The sequence below is a fragment of the Zootoca vivipara genome, chromosome 6, assembly GCF_965207765.1.
Source record: "Zootoca vivipara chromosome 6, rZooViv2.hap1.1, whole genome shotgun sequence".
Lineage (NCBI taxonomy): Eukaryota > Metazoa > Chordata > Lepidosauria > Squamata > Lacertidae > Zootoca > Zootoca vivipara.
The window spans coordinates 58,034,349-58,059,323 of NC_142589.1; the positions used below are offsets into that span (position 1 = coordinate 58,034,349).

General features: G+C 44.7%; 1 protein-coding gene across 11 annotated transcripts in view; it reads left to right on the forward strand.

Moving 5' to 3' along the window:
- The window catches only part of ZMYM4 (zinc finger MYM-type containing 4), a 50,338-nt gene extending 31,672 nt beyond the window's left edge, over positions 1–18,666 (forward strand). For 10 of the 11 annotated variants that reach the window (XM_035120509.3, XM_035120514.3, XM_088672260.1 and 7 more), the window contains 17 exons: positions 333–483; positions 917–1,089; positions 1,784–1,973; positions 3,768–3,911; positions 4,125–4,162; positions 4,399–4,543; positions 6,066–6,187; positions 7,089–7,257; positions 8,070–8,123; positions 8,903–9,082; positions 9,278–9,372; positions 10,145–10,316; positions 11,185–11,336; positions 12,501–12,612; positions 13,706–13,954; positions 14,137–14,263; positions 16,004–18,666. In XM_035120509.3, coding sequence (XP_034976400.3) covers positions 333–483; positions 917–1,089; positions 1,784–1,973; positions 3,768–3,911; positions 4,125–4,162; positions 4,399–4,543; positions 6,066–6,187; positions 7,089–7,257; positions 8,070–8,123; positions 8,903–9,082; positions 9,278–9,372; positions 10,145–10,316; positions 11,185–11,336; positions 12,501–12,612; positions 13,706–13,954; positions 14,137–14,263; positions 16,004–16,211 — 2,481 coding nt within the window. In that variant the 3' untranslated portion in view covers positions 16,212–18,666. The remainder of the gene's footprint in view (positions 1–332; positions 484–916; positions 1,090–1,783; positions 1,974–3,767; positions 3,912–4,124; positions 4,163–4,398; positions 4,544–6,065; positions 6,188–7,088; positions 7,258–8,069; positions 8,124–8,902; positions 9,083–9,277; positions 9,373–10,144; positions 10,317–11,184; positions 11,337–12,500; positions 12,613–13,705; positions 13,955–14,136; positions 14,264–16,003) is intronic. The other variant, XM_088672262.1, reaches the window with a different exon arrangement.
- Positions 18,667–24,975: the final 6,309 nt, after the last annotated feature.

Here is a 24,975-nt window from a genome sequence, read left to right on the forward strand (position 1 = left end):
CTAGAAAAGGTAGAGTTACGTATAGTGGTCACCAGCCAGGTTTCATGACAGACAGACAGCAGGTTGGGCCAATGAGGGACTCTTCTGAGTTCTGGGGCCTCAGCCAGGGCCCAGATTGACTTCCCACTGGTGCCAGACCTGCTCACTATTCTACTCTAGGCTTTTCTCACACTTCTGTGGGATGGTGGCTTTTTACTCAGCCCCAATTTGCATTTAATGGAAGTGGGCAAATTTGCATTCCCACTGAAGAAGGATGAGGTGGCATGTGCTCTCCTGAATCAGCCAGGCATTGGAGGCTTCAGTTTGACCAAAGTGTTTTTGCTTAATTGCAGGGCAAAATGTTCCAGTTCTGTGGCAAGACCTGCTGCGACGAGTATAAGAAGATAAATTGTGTCATGTCGATGTGTGAATACTGCAAGATTGAGAAGATTATCAAAGAGACTGTGCGATTCTCAGGCATTGACAAGTCATTCTGTAGTGAGGGTAAGAAGAGACAGATCTGGATTGTGTATTTCGAACTTCAGTCCCAAAGTATTTTGTTCCAAGACCATGGAGCTTCCTATTGCCACAGGAACAGGTCTCTATTGAGGATTTAGCAATCCTCAATCCCAAAATATGAATTTGAGGTTACATTTTGGCAAGGGTTGTAAAACCACAATGTTTGGGATCTAAATTTATCTAATTCATTGAGGAGCTATTCTGTTAATTACAAGGGCAAAATAGCCTGTTGCTTATTCTTAAGTCAATATGTCACAAAGTAGCCTTTAGGCAGTAGCCATATATTACTACTTGTGGCTGCTTTGTTCACAAGGGATGTCTGTGCTGGCTGTTATTTGTGTATATTGTCCTACTTTGAGAACTGGAGTAGAGGTGGAAATCTTACTTGATTGCTGTTTGTTCTCTTGTGCTGTTCCAGGCTGCAAGCTGCTGTATAAGCACGACTTAGCCAAACGTTGGGGGAACCACTGTAAGATGTGTAGCTACTGTTTGCAGACATCTCCCAAGCTGGTTCAGAATCATTTTGGGGGCAAGGTGGAGGAGTTTTGTTCAGAAGACTGCATGTCAAAATTCACAGTTTTGTTTTATCAGGTAAGCTGCTCTGGAGTTCAAACATGTCTTTCAAATTAAAATTCTAGATAGGCAGCAAGTCTCTTGTGTGAGATCTGTTGTACAGATGTATTGAGTTTGGATGTGGGGTTTCATTGCTTGCTTCAGCCTTATTGGTGGGCCTCAAAGCAATCTCCAGTTCCTTAATTCCTTACATAAGCTGTTTAACATCCACATGAAGCTACTGAGTGGAGTTATCCATAGTTCTGGAGTACATTGTCAGCAATATGCTGATGACACACAGCTCTACTCCTTTACATCTGCAGGGATGGCAGTGGATGTGCTGGACCGATGGTCTTGCCTTGGTAATGGACTGGATAAGAGCCAACAAACTGAAGCTCAATCCAGATGAAACTGCAGCACTGTTAGTGGGTGGTTTCCTAGACTGGATGGATGGGAGGCTGCCTGCTCTTGATGGGGCTACAATCCCTCTGAAGGAGTGGGTATGTAGCTTGGGGGTACTTCTGGATCCTTTGCTGTCACTTGATGCTTAGGTGACCTCAGTGGCATGGAGGCCATATGTTATTTGTGTCAGTAGGATTGTTCACAGGATGCAAACCAACTACGATAACAAAGTCATTTGAGAAAAGCAGTCAGACATGTATGAACAATATTTTTTTTAACTGTTTAAAAATAACAATATGCACATTGTACTCTCTTTTTCTCTTCTTTGTAGATGTCCAAATGTGACAGCTGCAAAAGGCAGGGCAAACTTGGCGAGTCCTTGAAATGGCGAGGGGAAATTAAGCATTTTTGCAACTTGCTTTGCATTTTGATGTTTTGCAATCAGCAGTGTGCATCAGATCCACCTCCACCTCCACCTCCTCCACCGCCGCCACCCCCACCCCCACCTCAGAACAATACAGGTAAAAGAAGGCCTGCTGCTATTATGGGTGCCAGGGAAGCTGTTGGGACATCAGCTACAGTCAAATCCCATATCAATGAGTGTAGCATGCCCAGGGGTGCTTCCTTTGTGTTTCTTTCAACTGAACAGCAGAGTGGACTTGAATCTAGCTGGACTAGGCTGGTGATAGGAACAGATTGCAGCCAATACTCCTCTAGTGAAGGAGAATCCATCACCTCCCAATGGAGGCTTTTCCACTGTTGAACAGCTTTTACTGTCAGAAAGTTCTTCCTGATGTTTAGTTGGTATCTCCTTTCTTGTAACTTGAAACCATTGGTTTGGGTCCTAGCCTCTGGAGCAGGAGAAAACAAACTTACTCCATCTTCCATTTGACAGCCCTTTATATATTTGAAGGTGCCTACCATCTCTCATCAGTCTCCTCTTTACCAGGCTAAACATGCCCAATTCCCTTAAACATTCCTTATAAAGCTTGGTTTCCAGACCTTTGATCATCTTGGTGAACCCTGCACATGTTCCAGCTTGTGCATATCTTTCTTAAATTGTAGTGCCCAGAACTGGACACAGTACTCCAGGTGTGGTCTAAAAAGCAGGACTATTACTTCCCTTGATTGGGACAGTATGCTATTTCTAGGCAGGTGTGTGTAGGATTGCAGCCATAATGGTATTTTGTATTCTTCTGAACAAAAAGAAGACTCATATCCTGGATAAAATCATCTAGTCCTGGCATAAAGTCATATCTGCTCAAAGTTCCCTTTTTCCAAACTTGTTGTTGTTGTTGTTTAGTCGTTTAGTCGTGTCCGACTCTATAGCTATAGCTTAGGGCCCCACTGTCTTGGGGGCCCCCAAAAAATTAAAGGGGAAAAAAGTGGGTGTACATTTCCAAAATATAAGCTATAAAACAAATAAGCTATGTGCAAATGGTTTTAGATACCTGTTGTTGTTGTTGTTGTTGTTGTTTAGTCGTGTCTGACTCTTCGTGACCCCATGGACCAGAGCACGCCAGGCACTCCTGTCTTCCACTGCCTCCCGCAGTTTGGTCAAACTCATGTTCATAGCTTCAAGAACACTGTCCAACCATCTCATCCTCTGTCGTCCCCTTTTCCTAGTGCCCTCCATCTTTCCCCAACATCAGAGTCTTTTCCAGGGAGTCTTCTCTTCTCATGAGGTGGCCAAAGTATTGGAACCTCAGCTTCACGATCTGTCCTTCCAAACTTAAATCACTATTTTACTTTTTAAAGCTATAAAGATAACAGGGTTTGCCCGATAAACACTTTAATTGACTTTTCACTCAGAAATTGAGCCCATAAGGAAATGTGCTTAGCTGCCATTAATTCCAGATAAAAGGTGTTTGACTATCACTACATCTACAATTTAATTAACATTCTACTCTTCTATTGTGTGTTATTTTGTGACCAGACAAAACAAGCTAAAAAATTTTTTGAAAAAACTTAAGTATGCACAGTTATATGGTTCAAATAGGTCTAAATTGGAAAGGTCACTGACAATTAGCAACAATTAGATTTCATTTCTAACTCTTTTCATTGCCACTATGATAGAGTGGGTAAAGTTTAGTTAAAGGGTACAAATGTACATATGACCTGGCATCTGTAGAGAAATAGAGTGATTGACGTATAAATATTTTCTACTTGTGCCGTTCACATTACACTACTTCAACCATAGCTGCCAAGTTTTCCCTTTTCTCGCGAGGAAGCCTATTCAGCATAAGGGAAAATCCCTTTAAAAAAGGGATAACTTGGCAGCTATGACTTCAACTCATTCTGTTTCCTCTACCCAGCAAATCTTTCCGTGGCACCAACGTCCTCGGTGGGGCCCCCTCCATCTCTCAGGAAGGATTCTACTCCAGTTATAGCAAACGTGGTGTCCCTGGCCAGTGCTCCTGCTGCCCAGCCCACAGCCAATTCCAATAATGTTTTGCAAGGTAAGGCAGCGATAAATGCACTTCCTGGTTTGTGTGTCGCTCTCAGACATACACATCTATGCAAATTTACATTTTTTTGTTGTGGAAAGCAACAAGCATGGCCCTAAGAAAGTTGCTTAATGGCCCCTTTTTGTAATCCCCAGAAACTAGAACTAGTCATGATATTCTGAAGAGTGGCAAACAATTTTCCTGCTTTCCCTCCCCCTTTAACAGGTGCAGTTCCTACTGTGACAGCAAAAATTATTGGAGATGTAAGTTTTTCAAGAAACTTTCTGGGACATCTAGTAAAATATTTATATATTTCACACACACACTGCTCAAAGTCTTTGGGCACTTTTGCACTGTATGTAGAGGGGGAGGTGTAGAGGCAGTGGAAGGGAAAGAAGTGGCGGCTTAGTGGGCTGGTAGCTAGGACTAGCTGATCTTAGCATGGCATTTACGAAAGGCAGCAAGGAGTTATTGTACCCCATTTTCTGTCCTCAACCAGGCAAGTACTCAGACAGATGCTTTGAAGCTTCCTCCTTCCCAGCCTCCCCGACTTCTCAAGAACAAAGCCTTACTGTGCAAGCCTATAACACAGACCAAGGCCACCTCTTGCAAGCCTCATACACAACACAAGGAATGCCAGACAGGTATGTGATACAGAAACGGCACGTGCAGTTGTTCTGAAAGGGAGACAGAGATACAGAGATGTGAATGTAAAAACTTGTGTGAGCATTTTTTGTTGTGACCAGCTAAAATATCACAAAGTAGTGAGCAAGTAGGGGAGCTTATTGGAGCTCTTTTTTCAGGTTAAGCAAGTCAATAATAAAAAAGTGAGAGATGAGATTAAGATGCAGTTGGGGAAGATGAAAAAGTTCCAATCTGCAATGGTTTTAAAAACCTGTAGGACCTTCAATACCATATTGCAGTGTATAGTACCCAAAGGAGTATTTCTGTTCAGGGCATTAGTCAGCCTAGAACTGGAGCCTTCTTTTTCCGGGGAGAAAGAAGCAATGATATATTTCCCTTTGGAAATGTAAGAGTAGTTATTTGGATTTCTCTCAGTGGATTCTCTGGATTTCTACCAGTGCAATATGCTGGAACTTTGCAAGCCAGAAAGCAGAAGTAAAGAGAAACATCATGGTCCTTACATCAGGAAAGTAGTGTCTTAATTTTAGAGGCCCAATTAGGAACCCAGGTGGCGCTGTGGTTAAACCACTGAGCCTAGGGCTTGCTGACCAGAAGGTCGGCGGTTCGAATCCCTGTGACGGAGTGAGCTCCCGTTGCTCGGTTCCAGCTCCTGCCAACCTAGCAATTCGAAAGCACGTCAAAATGCAAGTAGATAAATAGGAACCGCTACAGCGGGAAGGTAAACGGCATTTCCATGTGCTGCTCTGGTTTGCCAGAAGCGGCTTTCTCATGCTGGCCACATGACCTGGAAGCTATACGCCGGCTACCTCGGCCAATAATGCGAGATGAGCGCGCAACCCCAGAGTCGGTCACAACTGGACCTAATGGTCAGGGGTCCCTTTACCTTTACCTTTAATTAGGTGGCATTGCCCAGTGCGTGGAGGGCATATCTTCCTCTGTAGTCAAAGACCCACCATTAGTGGTAAATGGTCTTCTGTATCACATGTATGCATTTCTTATGTATGATACAACCATCTTCTATATGCGTGAATAAGTGTAGTAGAGAACAGGGCAGCCCCAGCTATCAAACCCATAATGAATTTTGACTCACATCTTCCCCCCTTGTTTATGGCAACCTACGAACAAGTGAAAATTCTAGCACAGAATCAAGCTGGCTTTCAGCGGAAAGCTTTCAGCCTTGGCCAACTTAGTATCCTCTAGGTGTTTTGAACTACAACTTGCATTACAACCATGCTGCCTTGGACTGATGGGAGTTATAGTCCAAAACGTCTGATGGACACTGGGTTGACAAAGGCTGGCCTGGTCATCTGCTGTGTTCCCTGGCTTGGAATAATCATGTAAGAATGGCATGGACAGAGGAGTCCCAGAGAACATATGTGGATGCATCCACGTAGAAAGGGGTGGTGTGTTAGGAGCAGCAGTTGTGGTTAGCAAAGAAAAATTAACAGCCTGTTGAGAGAGATGAATGAACAGCTGGCTTCTCTTCTCCAAGGATCATGCCTTTTATTTTTAACATAACAGAAGAAGAAGAAGAAGTTCCACCCAAAATAATCATGGTGCCTGTTCCTGTACCAGTGTTTGTGCCAGTTCCTCTCCACCTCTTCACTCAATACACACCAGTTCCGCTGGGAATGCCAATACCCGTAAGTGATGTGTTTGGCACCTTGGCTTTCAGACAGTGGCTTTGAAGGTTGAGCTAATTGGGTCAGCTTGTGGCCAGCCTGGACAATGCCGAATGTCTCAGCATGAGTGTCTGTGGTGGGGCTGAAGTAAGCCCCACACCCAGTGCAAGTCAGTTCATTGCACTCACGATCTGGACAGAGGGTAGTGGGAGAGACGCCTACCTGAAAGCTTGGAAAGCTGCTGCAAGTCAGTGTAGACAGTAAGAGAACTAGGTGGACAAATGGTCTTGACTCAGTATTAGGCAGCTTCCTAATCTCTTAACACCAAAGGCATCATTTGTGTTAAGTGATGCTATGTACTCCAGCAAAAGAGCATCAGAATTGTCTTGCTGGATCAGGCCAGGGTTTCCATAGTTGAAGGAATCCCAGCAACCAAGAAGCACTTAGAGGTCCTCTGGAAATTGGTGAGTGGTTTGTTGGTGCACTGTGGATTACCTTCTGCCCACCTTTTCTTTAGAGGCCTGAGAGGTGGAAAATAAACCATGGCCTCCACCTAGTAGGGACCATGGGATAGGCCTTGCTTACACCCAGTTAGTGGCTGGCTCTTAACTGAAGCCAACAGTTTCAAAAGGTTTACCTTTGCTTGACAACCCATCAGAGACAGGATTCTCTTGAGATGGCAAGGACCTTGTTTGAGGAGGCTCAAGATGGGCAATTACAGCTTTGAAAGCTGGTAGGATGCAAGGGGAGTTGAGTGTATTTGTTACTAATATGCATCACCCAGAGAATATTTCTCTAGCTTGCCCTCCTCCCCATGGAGACTTCTTCTTTGTGTGTGTGTTCTACCCACAAAATGTTGTTGTGTGTTCCCTGCTATAGGATCTTTTCATCTGCACAAATCAAACCTCTCCCCCACCCCTAGGTCCCAGTTCCTATGTTGGTTCCATCTGCCCCGGAGAATACTGGCAAGACAATAGAAACCATTCCAGACATCAAGGAGAAGAGCTCCGCTAATGCATTTGAGGCAGATCTCCTCCAGATGGCAGAAATGATCGCAGAGGATGAGAAGGATAAAGAACACTCTAGAGGAGGTGCAAGGCTTTTTTTAAAAAAAGAAATCTGAGGAGCTGGTGAATGGGGGTGGGAGAAAGAGAGGAGGGGAAAGTGACTGCGGTGGAGGGGTTGGGGAGGGAACCTTCCTGGGGAAGTTGAATTTATACATCCAGATTTCTATTTCATAGGCTTATTCTGGACTGTGTTAGCTTTTCCTTTTGATTCTATCAGAAGGGTTCTGTATAAATCTCCCAAAGAGAAGGCCACATTGAAATGGAGTGATCTACCCCCTTCCAGTTTTGCAATTTGAAGCAATTCTACCACTAAACAGTTTTTCACAACTCGCATATTCTAGGGGAATCTGGAGTTGGGGTTGTTGAGGTGGGGGAAGGAGAAGGACAAAAATATATTTACGGGAGGGGTGGGTAGGAGCTGTTCTCCCTCATGAAGTTTTACATGCCTACCAGTAGCCCATTTAAGTAAACTGCCTGGAAATAATGCATGAAAGCTGCTTTATAAATGTTTTAAATAAAGGAAATTAGGCAAGATTAGGCATCCTGACTGACACTCAGCCCTGAACAGGCTTGAGCTCAGTTGTTAGAACACCTGCTTTGCATGCAGAAAGTCCAGATTCAGTTCACACCACCTCCAGCTATAAAGGTCAGGAGGACCTTTCTCTGCCTGAGATCCTGGGAAGCTGTTGCTATTCAAAGTTGGTAGTCATGGGATAGGTGTACTAGTGGTCTGTCTTAGTACATGGTAGTTGCATATGGAGTCAATGTTTTTGGTGGTTGGTGCTTTTGGTCTGGCAATGTTGGTATACCCTTATTTTTTCCTTCGCTTGTTTCAGGCTCTCAAACATCTGAGCATGAGCTGTTCCTCGACCCTAAGATATTTGAAAAAGGTTGGTGCTTACTTGCTCCACTTAGCAAATACACTCACATCTACTGTATATTTTGGAAAGTAGCTTGTTCACTATGTGAACAGTCTCGTAAGCAAATTTTGCATGATGGATCCTGAGATTGAGGAGCAGCCTTCTGTCTATGTTTGGATATAATCGGATACTATTTTGAATAAAAATGGCAGACTGAACCTATTGAAACCACACTGATTTGAACCATTGATTTCAAAACTGCACTGATTATATATGCATGCCCAGTATGAGACTGCTGGTATGTAAAAGTCTGCAAAGGGTTTTACTAGCCCCAGTCCACTCATACCTTACTTGGGGAGTGAGTATGTAAAAGCACATCAGCTTTTATAATGTTTTTCTGCATAGTTAGCAGACATGACCCACAGGACAGAACCAGATCTAATCTTAATTTGTTCTTAAGTTACATCTGGGTAAATATTTGAACATTTGGGAGAAACTCTGAAAGCAGACCACAATGGAAACAAATACCACGGGGCAAAGGTGGCTTCTCCCTTGCTTGAGGTCTTCAAGCAGAGACTGGGCAGCCACCTGTTTGAGATCCTCTAGGTGTCAGTTTTCCTACATTGAGCCATGGGGGTGGGCTATGCTTCCCTTTTGACGCTTGCAAAATTCTGTGGCTCTTGCTTGCCAAAGGCAGCCAGGCTCGTGACTCCTCACATCCTTGAATGTTCTAATAGGCTGGACTCTGTCTCTGCCTGCTGGGCTTCTCTTCCTCAGCACCACCTGTCTCTCTCCCCTCTCAATTACAGACCAAGGCAGCACATACAGTGGCGACTTAGAGTCTGAAGCAGTGTCGACCCCTCACAGCTGGGAGGAGGAGCTGAACCACTATGCCTTACGCTCAAATACGGTGCCTGAGCCTGAGCCCGAGCCGAGGCAATTCTCCAAAGGAGAGCTGGAGCAGGACCTGGAGGCTGATTTCCCTTCAGGTTTGTCAGCCAGAGAAGAAAAGGCTCTTGGTTGCAGAATGTGCTATGGGCCTTTTGCCCCCATGCTGCTGGTAACTTTTTAACCCTCGTCCTCTGTGCTGGAAGCGGCCTGCTATCGCCGGAGGCACCAGTTGGCAGCACAGCTCTTTCTGCTGCAACTTTCCCACTAAATCTCTGCTTTTGTTTAAAAACTAGACTCCTTTGACCCGATCAGCAAAGGGCTGGGTCTTCACTCACGTGCGCGAGCAAGGCGGAGACACAGAGATGGGTTTCCCCAGCCAAAAAGGAGGGTAAGGAGCGCTGTTGCTTTTCTTGCTGCTTATTTGTTACAAGCCTACGACATGTTGGGGTGAGGTATTCAGGGTGAAGGCCTTCCTCCGTTTCCCCAGGCTTCTTTACTCTCTCCTACTCCACCACAAAGTTTCCTTTCCTCATTTGCCCCTTCTCAAGGAAAAGTCCCTAGTTGTGGTCAGGAGTGTGGGGATCGCATATGTCTCTCTTGTTTCTCGCCCACAAAACTATGTCTCAACTGAGAGCAGGAATAGGAAACAGGTGATGCAACTTCTGATGCATTTGCTTCCCCATCCCCAGTCATGTGGTTCTTGGTCACCTTCTCCCTTCCAAGGGGGGATTTAAGGACAGTGGCAGGCCAGAATCTTCATTCCCCAAAGATAATCAAGTTCCACAGGCATTGATTTCATCAGCATACATTGAGGAGGAGAAACGATGCTCCTGATTTGGCCACTGCTTGCCAGTCCTGAATATAGATGGTTTACCAGAGGTGCGTTTGGTCCAGAAACCATTTACCTCCCTCTGTGACTAAGCCAAGCAATGCCTTTGAAATCTTCATTCCCCAAAGATAATCAAGTTCCACAGGCATTGATTTCATCAGCATACATTGAGGAGGAGAAACGATGCTCCTGATTTGGCCACTGCTTGCCAGTCCTGAATATAGATGGTTTACCAGAGGTGCGTTTGGTCCAGAAACCATTTACCTCCCTCTGTGACTAAGCCAAGCAATGCCTTTGTTGGGCCCTTGCACACACTTTGGTTTTTTTTCAGGGGAGGAAGAAGTCCATAGTATCTGTGGAGCCCCGGATGCTTGTGCAGAGCTCATACCCAGGCTGTTCGGTTTCTGGGATGAGTCTCAAGTATATGTATGGAGTGAACGCCTGGAAGAACTGGGTCCAGTGGAAAAACACACAGGAAGAGCAAGGAGACCTCAAATTTGGAGGTAATGCTTTTTAAAATAAGAGTTAATACTTTTCTTTATGCTTCATTGAACCATGGAAGATGAAGAGCTGACCTGGGTCTTTCAGCAGAATAATCCTGGAAGGATGGGATGGGTGGATCAGATCTCATTGTATGTAATGCATGGTCCTGGAAGTGTGCCAGACATGGCTTTTAACACGCTGCTCCTTAAAATGCACTACTTGGAAACAAAGTCCTATTGATTTAAATGGAATCTGCTCAGTTGCAGTGAATTAATTGGGTATTGGAGATTTGGGATTCCAGGCTGCAAGTTCGTAGGCTCAACAAGAATGCCTGTGCAGAATACTCTGGGACTTTGTTTGGGTGAGATTGTTATGTTCCCAAACCTGAGACCTAAGTTTAATTCACACAAGCTACCAACAGGCCACCTCCAAATTGTTCTCCTGTTCCAGGTTCCTCTGAAACCCACCATTTGAAGTGAAATAGATTTTACAGAGAGTGGGAGGCAGGTTTCCTGTCAAGATCCCTGTTCTAAAAAACAAGTTTGAAAGTGTGTAGGCAGTTATTGGTTAAAATATTTGGCACTTTCAGGATTCAAAGCACTTCATATAGATTATGACAACAGTCCTCTAAGATAGGCCCCATATTGCAGAAGGGGGAGGTATTTGAATCAACAGCTCTTTAATTGGTTCATTTAATTATTGGAAAAGTAGTCCTCCTTCCCTTTTAGACTGCCAACTTGCTGTTCAGGAGCTTGGGAAACAAGAAAGGGAATTCCTTAATTGCTTATGAGTGGACAGTGCCCTCAATTACTCTGATGGAGTTGAGTATTCAAATATTTCTGCTTGTGAAAGAGGTTGATGTTATTTTGGTGCTTTGCTTCTTTGTAGTTCGACCTGTGAAGCTCAAAGAGGACATCCTTTCTTGTTCTTTTTCGGAGCTGAGCTTTGGCTTATGCCAGTTTATCCAGGAGGTACGACGACCAAACGGTGAGAAGTATGACCCTGACAGCATCTTATACCTGTGCCTTGGAATTCAGCAGGTAATTGTCCTTCTGGTGTTATATTTCTTTCTTTGTTCTTTTAAGGAGTGACCAGCAAAAAGAATTGTTTATTGAGCCTAGGCAGATTTCCTCATGCTACACCAGTCCTTTGTCAACCTCAGTCGTTGCCAGTCTGTTACCAGGTTTAATTCTAGCTGTTGTCTTTAACCTTTCTAAAGACCTAAGTTTCTGGGACCAAAATATCTTAGGTTCTGTCTCTTCTCTTCCTGAGAACTTCACTCTACATCTGAGGATCTTCACTCTCATCTGATAGATGTGTGGTGGGTGGGCTTCTTTGATGTCACTGGGTTTGTGGAATGGTCTCAGAAGAGAGGCGCACCTGGTCCCTTCTGCCTGTTTCTGGGCATGCTTTCAAAACCTTTTGATTTCAGTAGGCATTTTCTTATTTTCTTTAGTTCTGGCTCAGTACATTTCTAAATTGATTGCTTCTTTGAAATCATTCCCATTGTTTTACAGCTTGGTTTGTTTTGTTGCTGTGATTTAAGCCCTTGTGAGCTTCCATGAGTATACAGTATATGGTTATAGGTGGTTGGGATATAAATTATAGGAAGAAATGATAGTACGACTCAGAGCAAGACCATTCACATTTATTATCCTAGCATTGTTCTCCTGAGGTTGTGTGCCAATAGTTATTTCTGAGAGTTGCAGGCGTGCTGTGGATTTATTTAATTGGACTTACAGCACACTCCTTTTCAAGAGCTCAGGGAAATAGTGTGTTAATAATTCTACCAAACCCCCTTTCCACCAAAGCCAGTTTGAATGAAAACATCTTACAGCACTTCTGGAAGTGTCCAACCTCAAGCTTTGACCAGTCTCCCGGGAGAGATAAAGTTGGGGGCCAGTCCCTCAGACTGCCCTTCTGCACACCTATATAGATACCTGATGTGTCAAATTTATGTTCCATGTAAGAGAGCATTGTGGGATGGGCTTCAAGAGTTGTGGTGGAATATAGGGCTGGAGGTAGTATCATAAGTCTGCAAGAACAGTCCCATTTTCCAGCTGTTGGAGAAGAGAATCACCTCCAAGAATACAGAACCCCACTCCAAAAAATGTTAGGAGGATGGAACTGAATCAGCAGGCTGTGTCTGGACCTTTCTATGTAAACCTCCCAAGTTTTCTGTCATCGTTTTTCTTCTCTTGCAGTACCTATTTGAGAATGGTAGAATAGATAACATTTTTACCGAGCCCTACTCCAGGTTTATGATCGAACTTACAAAACTGTTGAAAATCTGGGAGCCTACAACGCTTCCAAATGGTAAGGAGGTTACTTGTTTTGTCTGCAAGTCTCTTGTGGGCATGTATCGGAAGGGAGAACGTAGACTCCAGAGAGGGAGATGGTGGCTTCTAATAAATGAGGGGTGGTCTGTCTTTAGTCTTATATTGTATTTTTTCTTTCTTTTTCACTACCGTCCTTCTGATTCACAGTCACATTCTGTATTTATAAGGCAAGAATGCCAATTTGGCATCTCTTAAAACAATTAAGCCAAAACTGTTTCCATATGAATGTGCCTCTTTTTCCCTTTTTAAAGAGCACCTCTTGAGGGCTGCTTAGGCTGCCCCTGCCTTCAGAGGTGCAGAAATGCTCTTATTTGTGCCCATGTTCTTATTTGTGGCACACCCTCATTTCAGGAACATTCACATGGCACCACCTTTGTTATCTTTTTCTACATTTTGCCCACCAGAGCATTTGATGGATCATAGACCATTTGCCCATGTGACTGTTGGCTGCTGGTGCTATTTTAGTTAATTTCTACTGGGTTTTTGGCTTTTCCTCTTAGTTGTGGCCTCTGTGCACGTGTGGTTTCTGAGCCTGCACAGAGCAGAATGTAACAATGGAAACATTATTAAAGAAGCAAAGAGTTGAAAACAGAAGAGGCTGTGTGTTCTTAGAAGCCAGAAGGCTTAGCTCATACCCCTCTCAGAGGAAGAGCAGAGCCAAAGTTCCTACATGCACTGCTGCTGTGGCAGTCTGTTGGGAGCAGGTGGGAAAGCAGGAGCTATGCCCCTTGAGCATACACTAGGGGTGGGGTGGGGCTTCCCTCTAAAATCTTACCTGCCCTGCTCTAGAGCAGTCTCCTCCAACCTTGTGTTCTCTCAAGGTTTTTGGACTACAACTCCTATCAGGCCTAGCCAGCACATGGGGCAAGTACTCCAAGAACTCTGGTGCTCACCATGTTGGAGAAGGCGGCACAGGTGCCCGGCTCTTGCTGCAGCAACTTTCTTTAGCCCAGCATTTTGGTGCAAGAGTCCCAGGAGGCGCTTGGCGGTTCACTAGCCACTGGCGAGTGGTAAACCATTGACCAAGTTTCTGCTTCCTGTTGTGTGTCCCCTGATCATCTAATCTCCAGGTTACATGTTCTCAAGAATCGAAGAGGAGCACTTATGGGAGTGTAAGCAGCTGGGTGCCTATTCCCCCATCGTCCTCCTGAACACGCTGCTTTTCTTCAACACCAAATACTTCCAGCTCAAGAATGTCAGTGAGCACATGAAGTTGTCCTTTGCCCACGTCATGCGACGCACCCGGACCCTGAAGTACAACACCAAGCTGACTTATTTACGCTTCTTTCCTCCTTTCCAAAAGCAGGAGGTAGAATCAGGTGGGTGAGCTTTTGTGGGTGTTCTTTTCCTGCAGCACATGGCTTGACTTCCTTGGGTTACCAGGTGTTGCATACAGGGGCGTTGGAATTCTGTACAAGCACAACAATTTACAGAATCCCAGCTTACTCCTTTTAAAATGTTGCCCTCTTTCCGCCCTCCTTCCTTCCTTCTCCATCTCTAGATAAATTAGTAGGCAAAAGAAAACGCCACGAGGGTGAAGATGTCCCAACAGCGGTGGAAATGGTCGAGAACACTGACAACCCCTTGAGATGCCCAGTTAGGCTGTATGAATTCTACTTGTCAAAGTGGTGAGCGATGCTGCCTTTCTTTCCTGCCTTCCCTCTCTTTCCTCTTCCAGCAAATCAGTGCTCAGAGGCTCCCCTTGCAGCAAGAGAGTTTGGAGTTGGTTACCAAGAAATGGATCAATTCCCAACATGTACCTCTGTAAATTCAAGCCTTCTCTTGCAGGAACTCAACTGCAAACACAGCTGAATCAATAATCAGGAGGGGGCAGCAGGTGCACCCTAATACTACACTTGCCCTGATCCCAGTCAGCTGCACAGGTCAGGGAACCTGTGTCTTTGTGTTTCTACAGCCCTGGTCAGTTTTTAATGGAGGCCCTTGGAGGACAAATTGAACTCCTAGGCCAGGCATCCCCAGACTTCGGCCCTCCAGATGTTTTGGACTACAATTCCCATCATCCCTGACCACTGGTCCTGTTGGCTAGGGATCATGGGAGTTGTAGGCCAAAACATCTGGAGGGCCACAGTTTGGGGATGCCTGCCCTAGACAGTAGCCCTAGGCTGTAGCCTCTCTTCTTTTGAACTCCATCACACTATTGGCCATTTCTCATTTTGATACCTAATGCAGAGAATCTCTCTGCTCACCCATAAATGCTTCAGGTAGCCTTTGGCAAGCAATCATCTCATAGGGTCAGCCCTCCCCTCCCTGCATCTGCTGTAAAGGGATCAGATCACCCTGAACAGATATAATCTGTGTGCATTCATGCTGAGCTGTGCACATGTACAGGTGGTCGTAAGGATGAAATTATACACACACACACACACACACACACACACACACACACACACACTTCGCCCATCTGACTAGGTTTCCAGAATAAATTCAGGGTGTCAGTCTCTGCATTCATTTGCATGCCCTTTCCGTGGTGTGAATGCATGAATGCAAAATAGCTGCATTTTTGTGTACTAAGTTGTCTTCTGAACATGAAAGAAGATAATGTAGAAATGTGTCTACCATCCTAGCCTTGTTGATCATGGGCATTTTGCACTATCCCTTTCATCCCTATTTCCTACCACACTCCCACTTTGATTAGAGTCGTTTGGGATTCTACCTCGTAACTTACTTGCATCAGCATGCATAATTAGAGAGCCTGGATGTGTGAAGAAATAAAATTCACAGAACAGCACTGAAAATTGCCAAAGAAGCACACAGCTAAGCATTAACTATACTGTACTGTGGAAACTCGAGTTGCGGACGTAATCCGTCCCGGAGGTACGTACGCAACTCAAAGCATTCGCATCCAGAAGTGCCGCATCTGCGCACGCACTTGGCATAATTTAGCGCTTCTGCACATGCTCGAGCGGCGAAACCCGGAAATAACTTCTGGTAGTTCTGGGTTTCTGCGGGACACAACTTGAAAATACGTAACCTGAAGTGGATGCAACATGAGGTCTGACTGTACACATGTTCTGCATTACATATGAACTGGGCTAATATTGACTTGCTTTGGAAGCCCTTTGAGAGGATTTCTGAGATAATAATATGGGAAGTATTTGAGACACTCCCCAAATATAATATAATATAATGGAAGGAATTGCATGCACTGGCTGTGTACAGAAAGAGAAATAGATACTTCATACCCTTTTAAATATGCTAATTTCATTGGCTTCCCTCCCTTTCTTGCATCACTTCCTGTTGTCCTTCCCACTCTTAGCTTGTTGCCTAGCTTCCTGCCCTGAATTCTTCCTGTGTTTTCTGTAGACTGTCTCAGCACTGCCACCTTACATGAGCCTCTGTTTCCACAGTTCCGAAAGCGTGAAGCAGAGAAGTGATGTCTTTTACCTCCAGCCAGAGCGCTCGTGTGTCCCCAATAGCCCCATGTGGTATTCCACTATGCCAATAGATCCTGGGACTTTGGACATCATGTTGACGCGCATCCTTATGGTAAGGGAGGTGCACGAAGAACTTGCCAAAGTCAAACCAGAGGACTCTGACCCTGAGCTTTCAGACTAAGGTTGGGCAAAGGGGGCATTATCTCTTTTTGGGTTTGTTTTTGTTTCTTTCCCTTTCCAATACACCTTGCAAAAGCACCAAACTGTGAACGCATCCATCCTTTGGAAGACTTCCTCCGTCACATCACACAAACCGTCAGGAGGAGCAGCACAAGCTGTGACAGATTGCAAATAAGAATCAAAGGACAGAAAACAGCCCAAAGCGCAAGAAAATGGAGGGCTCAGTGGCCGCATTTGATCCTGAAAACGCTTTCTTAAGATGAGCTCGATGCTTGTCTTGCCTCCTTCCTCCCCTCCCCAAAACAAAGTGGTGCTTGTATCAATTGTTACCAATTAAGGATATTTTTTTTTCCTTAGAGGGAATCCTGTTGTGTATGTCCTTTCCTTCTAACCATGGAAGCAAAGAAAGCTAGATTAAACCCCTGGGTGCTTTTGCAATGTAGCTGCTGCCCACAGCTGTGTGGGGTTTTCCTAACATTTACTGTAGGATGTGAAGCAGAACGTAGTAAGGTGGAAACCAATGGAAATTCTGTCTGTAAGATAAACACATCTATTCTCCACCATTGTTCTCCCCCCACTTTTTTATTCCTTTTTTTTCAAAAGAGGGGGGGGCAACACCTCAGATTGGATATTCAAAGAGGCGGTTTCAGCCAGAAGCTGGGGCAAAGGACTCAGCTTAGTGGGGTGTGCTGTGAAATTCCCTCCCTTTTGAAACTGGGGGTCTGTTGCATCCCTCACTGAGCAGCAGAGTAAAGCTGAGCATCCTTTCAGATCACTATGTTGAGACAGGAAATGCCTGTGTGTGTGTGTGTGTGTGTGTAGGCACTCCCAACTCCAACAAACAGGGTTGACACAGGAACACACACACCTCACACTGGACCATTATACTGGTATCAAATGCCAAGGTACACAGCAACGGTTCTGGAGGAATTGTGCTCCCTGTTCTGTTCCCCACTTTTCATTTTTTTTCTCCAACCCATCTCAGTGGCAGCTTCTCCACTTCTTTGTCTCCCTTCTGTGAAAATTATTTTTTGGTATACCTCTTGGAGGGATGAGGGTTTGCGAGCCTCGCAATTTTATTTTATATTAATTTAATTACCGCACCCGTAAAAAAAGGGAGCCCAGTTACAAAATGATACCTGGGTGATCCTTCGGTCAAAAAGGACATGAGGCCCAAATTTAGAAGAGAACTTCTGGTATCCTGACTGTTAGGCTTTTACTACCACCACCACCACCCTGGTCAAAATCCTTCCACATTATAAAAATGCAGGGTGCTTATCCAAAGCTTGGTCAAATACATTTCACCAATCCCCTCCTCATGTGTTATCGACTGTATTTTCTCAGTCTTGCAGATCAGTTTGGAAAGCCAACCTATTTTTTAAACACAGAAAATAGTATGTTTTTATTGGCAGTTTTGTCCAGCCACCACCTTCCTTTTTAAAAAAGAAATCCTCTAGTTGAAAACCTCTCCAGGGTTGAACACCTTGTGTGTGTGTGCGTGTGTGTGTGTGAGTTATTATTTTTAACAGTATCAATTCAAAGGTAACAACAATAAGATCAGAAAGTAGTCCTCTTTTGCCGTTGTGTACTTGATAGTCCTGTCCCCCTGCCTGTAATGAAGTTCACTAGTGTATTTTTGAAATACGGAAAAATGTGTGAAATAGGTTTTTGTTTTGTTTTTTAAAAAGCACCTGCCCCCTCCCCCCAATTTTTGTATAATTCTGATTTCATCTCTCTCTTCCCTATCCCACAATGTTTTTGTTGCTTCTGAAAAGAAATCCCATGTTTCACTGTATAGCCTGAGGTAAAAATTTGGAGAGTGGAAGGGAGGAAAAGTTGTTACTGGGTTGTGACCTTTTTCCAGTAAGCTTTCCACAGTTTGAAGTACATGATATTTTCTAGGTGTTTAAAACGCTAATCCCCCCCCAATTCCTCCACCCACCCATCCCTTTTTACCCCTTGTAGCTGTATGAATAAGTAGTTGAATAGCAGATACACTGTTATGGATTACAACATCAAAATATGTTTTTCTGGAACTTAAAAAAAATAAAAGTCCCTCACATTTTTTTTAAAAAAAGATGAGAGCTTTTTTGGTTTTTTTTTAAAAAAACAGGTACAATCAATTTACTGTATGGCTATAAAAAAAGAAATGTTTTTTTAAAAGTGGTGTCTTGGTTGCATGTAAATTATCCTCCTATGAGTCTGTAATTGAGAAGCCCACAGTAGGTGGGAAGACCCTCAGACATGCAGCTATATCTGTCTGTCAGACTGTTTTGTGTTCTCCTTAGAAATTTGTGTGGATTTCTTTGTTTTTCTGTTCCTGCAGGGAATAAGCAGCAAGGGAATATCTCCAAACCATCTTGTTGAATTTTTTAAAAAATATTTCCCCCGTTTTTCCCCTTGGTAGAACTTAACACAAAGGTTCCCCTAGAATAAAACAGTATATTTGTATATGATGGATGAGTTTTAAGTTTTCTTTCTGCCTCTGAAGTTCCCCAGAGGAATTTTTTGTTTCTTACTCTTAAGGAAAACATAGGGCCCTCCTTGAAGTTCGGCCACTGGGCTGTGGGGACCCTGGACCTCTTAAGAGCTACAGCCCTGTCTCTGTCCAGGCAGAAGCTTCAGGAGGAAGAGAAAATGAGCTCCGTCTACAGATGGGAGAAAGGCTTTGGTAGCTCTTTGGATTTAATGTCATCTGGCACAGAGAGTGCACTTTTTAAACAGGGATGGGGAAAACTTTTTTCAGTTAAAAAGGGCCACGTTTGCTAGTAGTAAACTGGGGGGGGGGGCAGACAAAATGTGGGACAGATATAGTAGCGCAACAGCCGTGACACTGCTTTTCTGCAGCAGGCCACATTCCAGCCTTGCAGGAACACGGTTTTTACAGTCATTCACAAACCCATATATACACAAGAGGCATGATCACTGTTCTTTCTAGCCAGGGAAAAGCACGTGAGAGCAGAGAGCATGGGTCACAAGGGCCTGCAAGGTGGCAGTACAGGCCCCATCGTTCCTAACTGGTGAGCTTTAAGAAGCCAGCAAGGCACCAGTTGGGGGGAAGCTGCTGAAGTCCTCTCAGGGAGAGTAGGCAGGAGCCCAAGTCTGACAGTCCCCTTCTTCTCATCCTGTAATCACAGACATGGTAAAGGTAAAGGGACCCCTGACCATTAGGTCCAGTCGTGATGACTCTGGGGTTGTGGCGCTCATCTCGCATTATTGGCCGAGGGAGCCGGCTTGCAGCTTCCAGGTCATGTGGCCAGCATGACAAAGCCGCTTCTGGCGAACTAGAGCAGCACACGGAAACGCCGTTTACCTTCCCGCTGTAGCGGGACCTATTTATCTATTTGCGCTTTGAGCTGCTTTTGAACTGCTAGGTTGGCAGGAGCTGGTACTGAGCAACGGGAGCTCACCCTGTCGCAGGGATTCGAACCACCGACCTTCTGATCGGCAAGCCCTAATCTCTGTAGTTTAGACCACAGCGCCACCTGTGTCCCTAATCTCAGACTTGAAGGGGACTGAATTTTCTCAAGACAGCTACAAAACCGACAGCAGACAAAACCCCTCCAGGCTACCTTTTTGAAAAACAGTTAAAGCTTGCTTTGAGTGTGGGAACTCAAAGGAGGGTTCTCCTTACTGCACAGCAGGCAATATCCGGTTGGGAATGTAAGAGGGCCCCAACTTATACTCTCTTCAACAGTGCTGTTTTTGTTAATACTTCGCAAAACCTCATTGGTGTCTGCCCATCAAGGGTGGGTGAGAATAATCACTGTGGAGATCACCAATTATGAACTTTCTTAATGCATTGAAAGCAACTCATACACTGATATAAATGAAGTTTTATTAAAACAGATGAATACAGTAACCAAGATGAGCTAAAAAGGTTTTCCAGAAGAGGACACTGACTAGACTTGGCTGTAGGTGGTACCTCTCTTGCAGCTCCTATTCTGTGATGCTGAGCACTCAAGGTGGTCCATATAGCAGACATTACTGACATCATTAAGGCAACAACCGATTAAGACCATGACTAAATAGGTGTCCAATGACATGTCTTTGGTTGGCAGTGTCACTACAGGATGGCCTGATTCCTGCTTTGCAATAAAAAAGTTCTGTACTTTATTGGGAGTATATGATGTCACTGTGCCCTTTTGGCTGGTAACTGATAAAACCGGGTGTTTGTTTGGCAAGCCAACAACATTCATATTAAGCAAAAGGTTTTTTTGCTATTAAAGCTTGCTTGCCCCTGGCGTGTATCCTATTTGCTATGGACACCTCAGTTTTTAACTGGCTGTTCATGAGTTGCTATCATTTCACATCAACTAGCAGAAAAAAACAAACCTTCAGGAACAGCATCCAGCACTACTACAATTGTGGCTGCAGCATTACTGCAACCGGCACCCCTGCAGCACCTGGGATGAAAAGAAATCAAGAAATAAAATTGCAAATCTGAGTGGATAAAGCCCAAGCGCTGCCTCATTTCCCTAAATGGTGGACATACTGTACTACTTAATTGTAACATGGCAAAAAGGCTACCACCAGCTATTCCTCAGCAAAGGCAGTTGCTGACATAATTTTTCCAGCCACTGATTCAGCAGCAGTGTAACCTGAGTAGTGTTAGAAATTCAGATATATAAACTAATCCTTAAACCTAGGTTACGGCTGCCACAATGGAATATCTATGTGCCTTTTTGCAGTTATTAATAATCATTTCATTTCAATGCCACTTTATATTTTAAAGAAAAAAAATATCAAGAGTGGTTTACAACATATTAAAACATCAAATAAAACAATCCAGCATATAACAAATTTCAAGCTTCAAGATCCTCCTTTGAGTGGCATTTTGCTTCTACATATTTATTTACCTAGTTAATTTATATTGCTGCTGCATAGCAGAAGTACTCAGGAAGCCAGTGTGCCATAGTGGTTAGAATGTCAAACACTAACCTGGGAGATCATGGCTTAAATCCTCACTCAAGTCATGAAGCTCGTTGGGTGGCCTCAGGCCAGTCACAGCCTCTTAATCTACCTCACAGGGTTGTGGTAGGGATTAACTGAGGAGGTACATAAACTATGTACTCCTTGGAGAAAAAGGTGGGATAGAAATGCAATACTGTAACCTCTTCTTCTTACCTGCTTAAGAAAGCTGAAGGGGCCGGCCAGATTGAGATGTCAGTTGCCAACCTGGCATCCAGAGCTCTCCACGTTTGCAATTGGACCTGCGCAAGTAGCAAAACATGCCTGGGAATTTCTAGCACTGAACCCAAGGTTCCAACTGCAACAGGGATACCAGCTGCAGCAACGCCTGCTGTTACTAGAACATACAACTGAGGTGCCTTATTTTAATAATTTGTAGACCATCCTTCAATGAAAGTTCAGCATGGTGAAAAACTGACAATAAATATCCATAGCATCGTAATAATCAGCAGCTGCCTACCTAATATTTAGACACTTAAAATTTGAAGGTGGGGCTACCCAGCTGTCAAAATCCCTTGTGGAGCAAGTGGGTAGCTGCTTCAAGTACGTTTGCAAAGGATTTCTTCTTTGTGCCGCCAATGTCCAGCAGAGGTGTGGCGATGCTCACAAGGCCCTTTATGATCCTCCCACTTTCTGCTCTCTACCCAGATGTCAGAGGCTAGCAAATGGCTCTGTGATCCTCCCAGGTGCTTCTTTGCATCAATGCATGCAAGGGGCAAGGATTCTTCCAGCTTGTCCTTGGGCACCTTTGAAGCTGCTCAAGTGGGCTTGGTCTTTTGGTCATGCTGCACATATGGCATCAAATGTGGAGCAGGGTTGGGGAAAACAGCCCTGCAAATCAAACGATCCTGTGCCAGGCCAAATTTGGCTTGCAGGCTAAAAGCTCCCCATGCCTGGTCTAGGGGCAAACTGGCAGGGGCATGCCAGGATTTTGGACAGGCATCTTTCCCAGCTGAATCCACGAGACTGAAGATTGAATGTGGGACCCACCACTAAGCCCTTCCCCATAGCTTGAAATACCTGCCAGTTTTTGAGCACCTCACACACTAAGGAGGGGGCTGAGCGAGATTCCCCACAGGACCAACACAGTACATATGAACAACCTACAGAGCAGATAGGAGGCTGTTGGGACCCAACTCTTAACAGCTCCATCCAGCATGGCAACCAGACAGGAATGCCGGGAATTGAAGTCTAGCACCATCTGCAGGGCTACAGTTGGCTCCCCATCCCTGTGATAAAGCAAGTTACCCTGGAGAAGGGTTTGGGGAGGCGGAGAATACCACACTGTCCCTGACCCACTCAAGCCACAAAATAAAAAATACAAGGGTGGGCAGCAAAATCCTTAAAAGGAAACACCTGCTGCATTTTTAGCTGGAGGAAGGAATTTTAAAAGGAGATCTCACTTTGCTTCTTCACAGTCTTTAATCTTTCTAATCTTCCACGTGTGTCAAAATTTAGTAGTCCCCAAGGGGGCGCTAGACACATGCGCAAGGCAGCATAGCATCAAGTGTACAGGCACCAACCAACCTTTGGAGATGCCAGCATCTACCTCTAGAAAGTAACTCAAAGCAAGCCTAGAAAGGATGAGTTAATTACAAATCAAGAGATTCAGTGGCCTCTCACTTCAGTGACCTGCATAGGGATGCAAGAGCCAAAATGGATTGAGTCAGGATGTGTAATCTGTAGCCTTCCCATCGCTCCTGACGAGAACTGGCCCTACTGGCTGGGACTCATGAGAGGAACCATCTCTGTATTTCACACTAGAACCTTGCTCCGAAATACATTTGCTCCCAAGCAAGTCACACTGGTTTCCAATTCATGTTTAGGATTATTCTTTTAAGGTTGCTGTCTCCAGCTGCTGCTCAAAATGCAAACCTTTTTTTTCCTGCTTGAAAAACAGAAGCCAATTTCATCTAGATGTTGAACCCAAACTTGTAGAACTGTTACCATTGCAGCTTTTCTCCCCAGCACGGAAACTACTTGGGTATTTCCAGGTATCAATTAGATCTCAAGGTCTGAAACCACCCGGGATGGAGAAGAGATGAGAGCTCATTTGAAGAGCTCAGCTGGTGCTCCAAACAATCAATGCAGAGAAATGGGAACATCCAGAACCACCAATGGTGAAACCACCTCACATTCAGCACTGCATCAAGAGTTTCAGCCGGCAGGCAATGCAAATATGATGTGGCCTGCTGGAGAAATTGCACCCCTCACCCTGACTAGGGTTATAAAAAAGAGGAGGAAAAAAATTTCTTTGAAACCATCCTCTTCACTTCTCTAACAGTAACAAGAACCTTGCAAACTGAGCTCACAAGGCCGCTTGCAGAACTAAAATCAGGATTCCAGCTTCCCTATCCCAACTTCTCCCACCTGCAGATGCTCTTTGTGCTAGTGCAGGAAAGCTCTATTAAGTAGGGTTGACATATGTCTGCAATTTCCTGGACATAGCGGGATTTGGCAGTTGAAAACAGTGCCCGGGTGGAAAATCACTGAAATGTCCAGGAAAATCCTGATGTATGGCAACCCATGTTGGAAGTGTAAATTTTTGGCAAATTTCCTAAAAATAGCTCAAAACCATTTTTGAGATTTTGGCAACCCTATATTAAGAAGTCCCCAGGAGGGGACGGCAGGGCCATCAATAGACAGCAGCCTCTGCCAATGGCAACAGGTGTGGGAGGGGGGCTCTCCCCGACTCCCACGCTGCATGCACACAATTTCCACTGCACCACCCCGTTTCAGCCACTTGGGCTTATCAGGTTTTGATTCCTCTGGAAGGTGTGGAGGAAAAGGTGAAACTTTAGCGGCTTCTTCTCCTTAGGTATTTCTTTGTAGGGATCCTGCTGGCTCTCTGCCAGGCTCTCATGCAAGTGGCATCTCCCTCTCCTCTAGCAAGCTTCTGATGGGTTTTTAGTCAGTTGGTGGTCGTCTGGGTTTTCTTGTGCTGCTTATTGTTAGGTTTGTGGTTCGTGTGTCTAATGCAATTTATTTACTGTACATTGCCTTACGCTTGAGGAGGAGGCATTGCTCTCTCTCCCCCGACCCCATGATGCTCCTGGCAGTGGAGGAACCATTCTCCTCCAGTGCATTCTATTATTATACATTGTTCCTCAGGAATTAATGGCAGCCGTTCAGTTATAGAAGAGAAAATAAGGCGTGCAGATGGGGATGCACTCGGTGTGCTTGCTGGTCAGCCCAGCAATTGAGAGATTTCCTCTGCATAGCACCATCCTAGATTCAGATTCTTGACCAAACTTTGGAGGAGACTAGTACAGTGGTGACGAAAGTAATTTGTTCCGCGAGGCGCTTCATCTTGCGATAATTTCGTCTTGCGAGTCGCGACCATAGAAAACTTCGTCTTGCGAGTCACCAAAAACATCGCAAAACGCTTTCGTCTTGCGAGTTTTTCGTTGCGCAAGGCACCACTGTATCTTTTTGTATATTTAGTAACACCCCCCCCCCCGAAAACTCCAGAAAAGTTCCACTTCCTTCTCCTCTTCATCCTGAAGTGATACTGTTCAGGAAACTTGATTCTGGTAAGTGTCTAAACTGACCATCAGAGCATCAAAGTTACTAAGGCTGTGTGCATACTATTCCATCTGCTTCTCTTTACCTGTCTTCAGGGTCTGAATTACTATTGAATTACTGAATTGCCTGGCTCCTGTCCCATAGCTCCAAACCACTGTAAACTGTAGGAGTAAACCATCCTTGAGGTGGCATGAGGTTGCTTACTGTCCCAGTCCTTCCAGCGGGCAAACCCAGCACAGCCTGTAAACATTCAGCCCAAAGAAAAGATG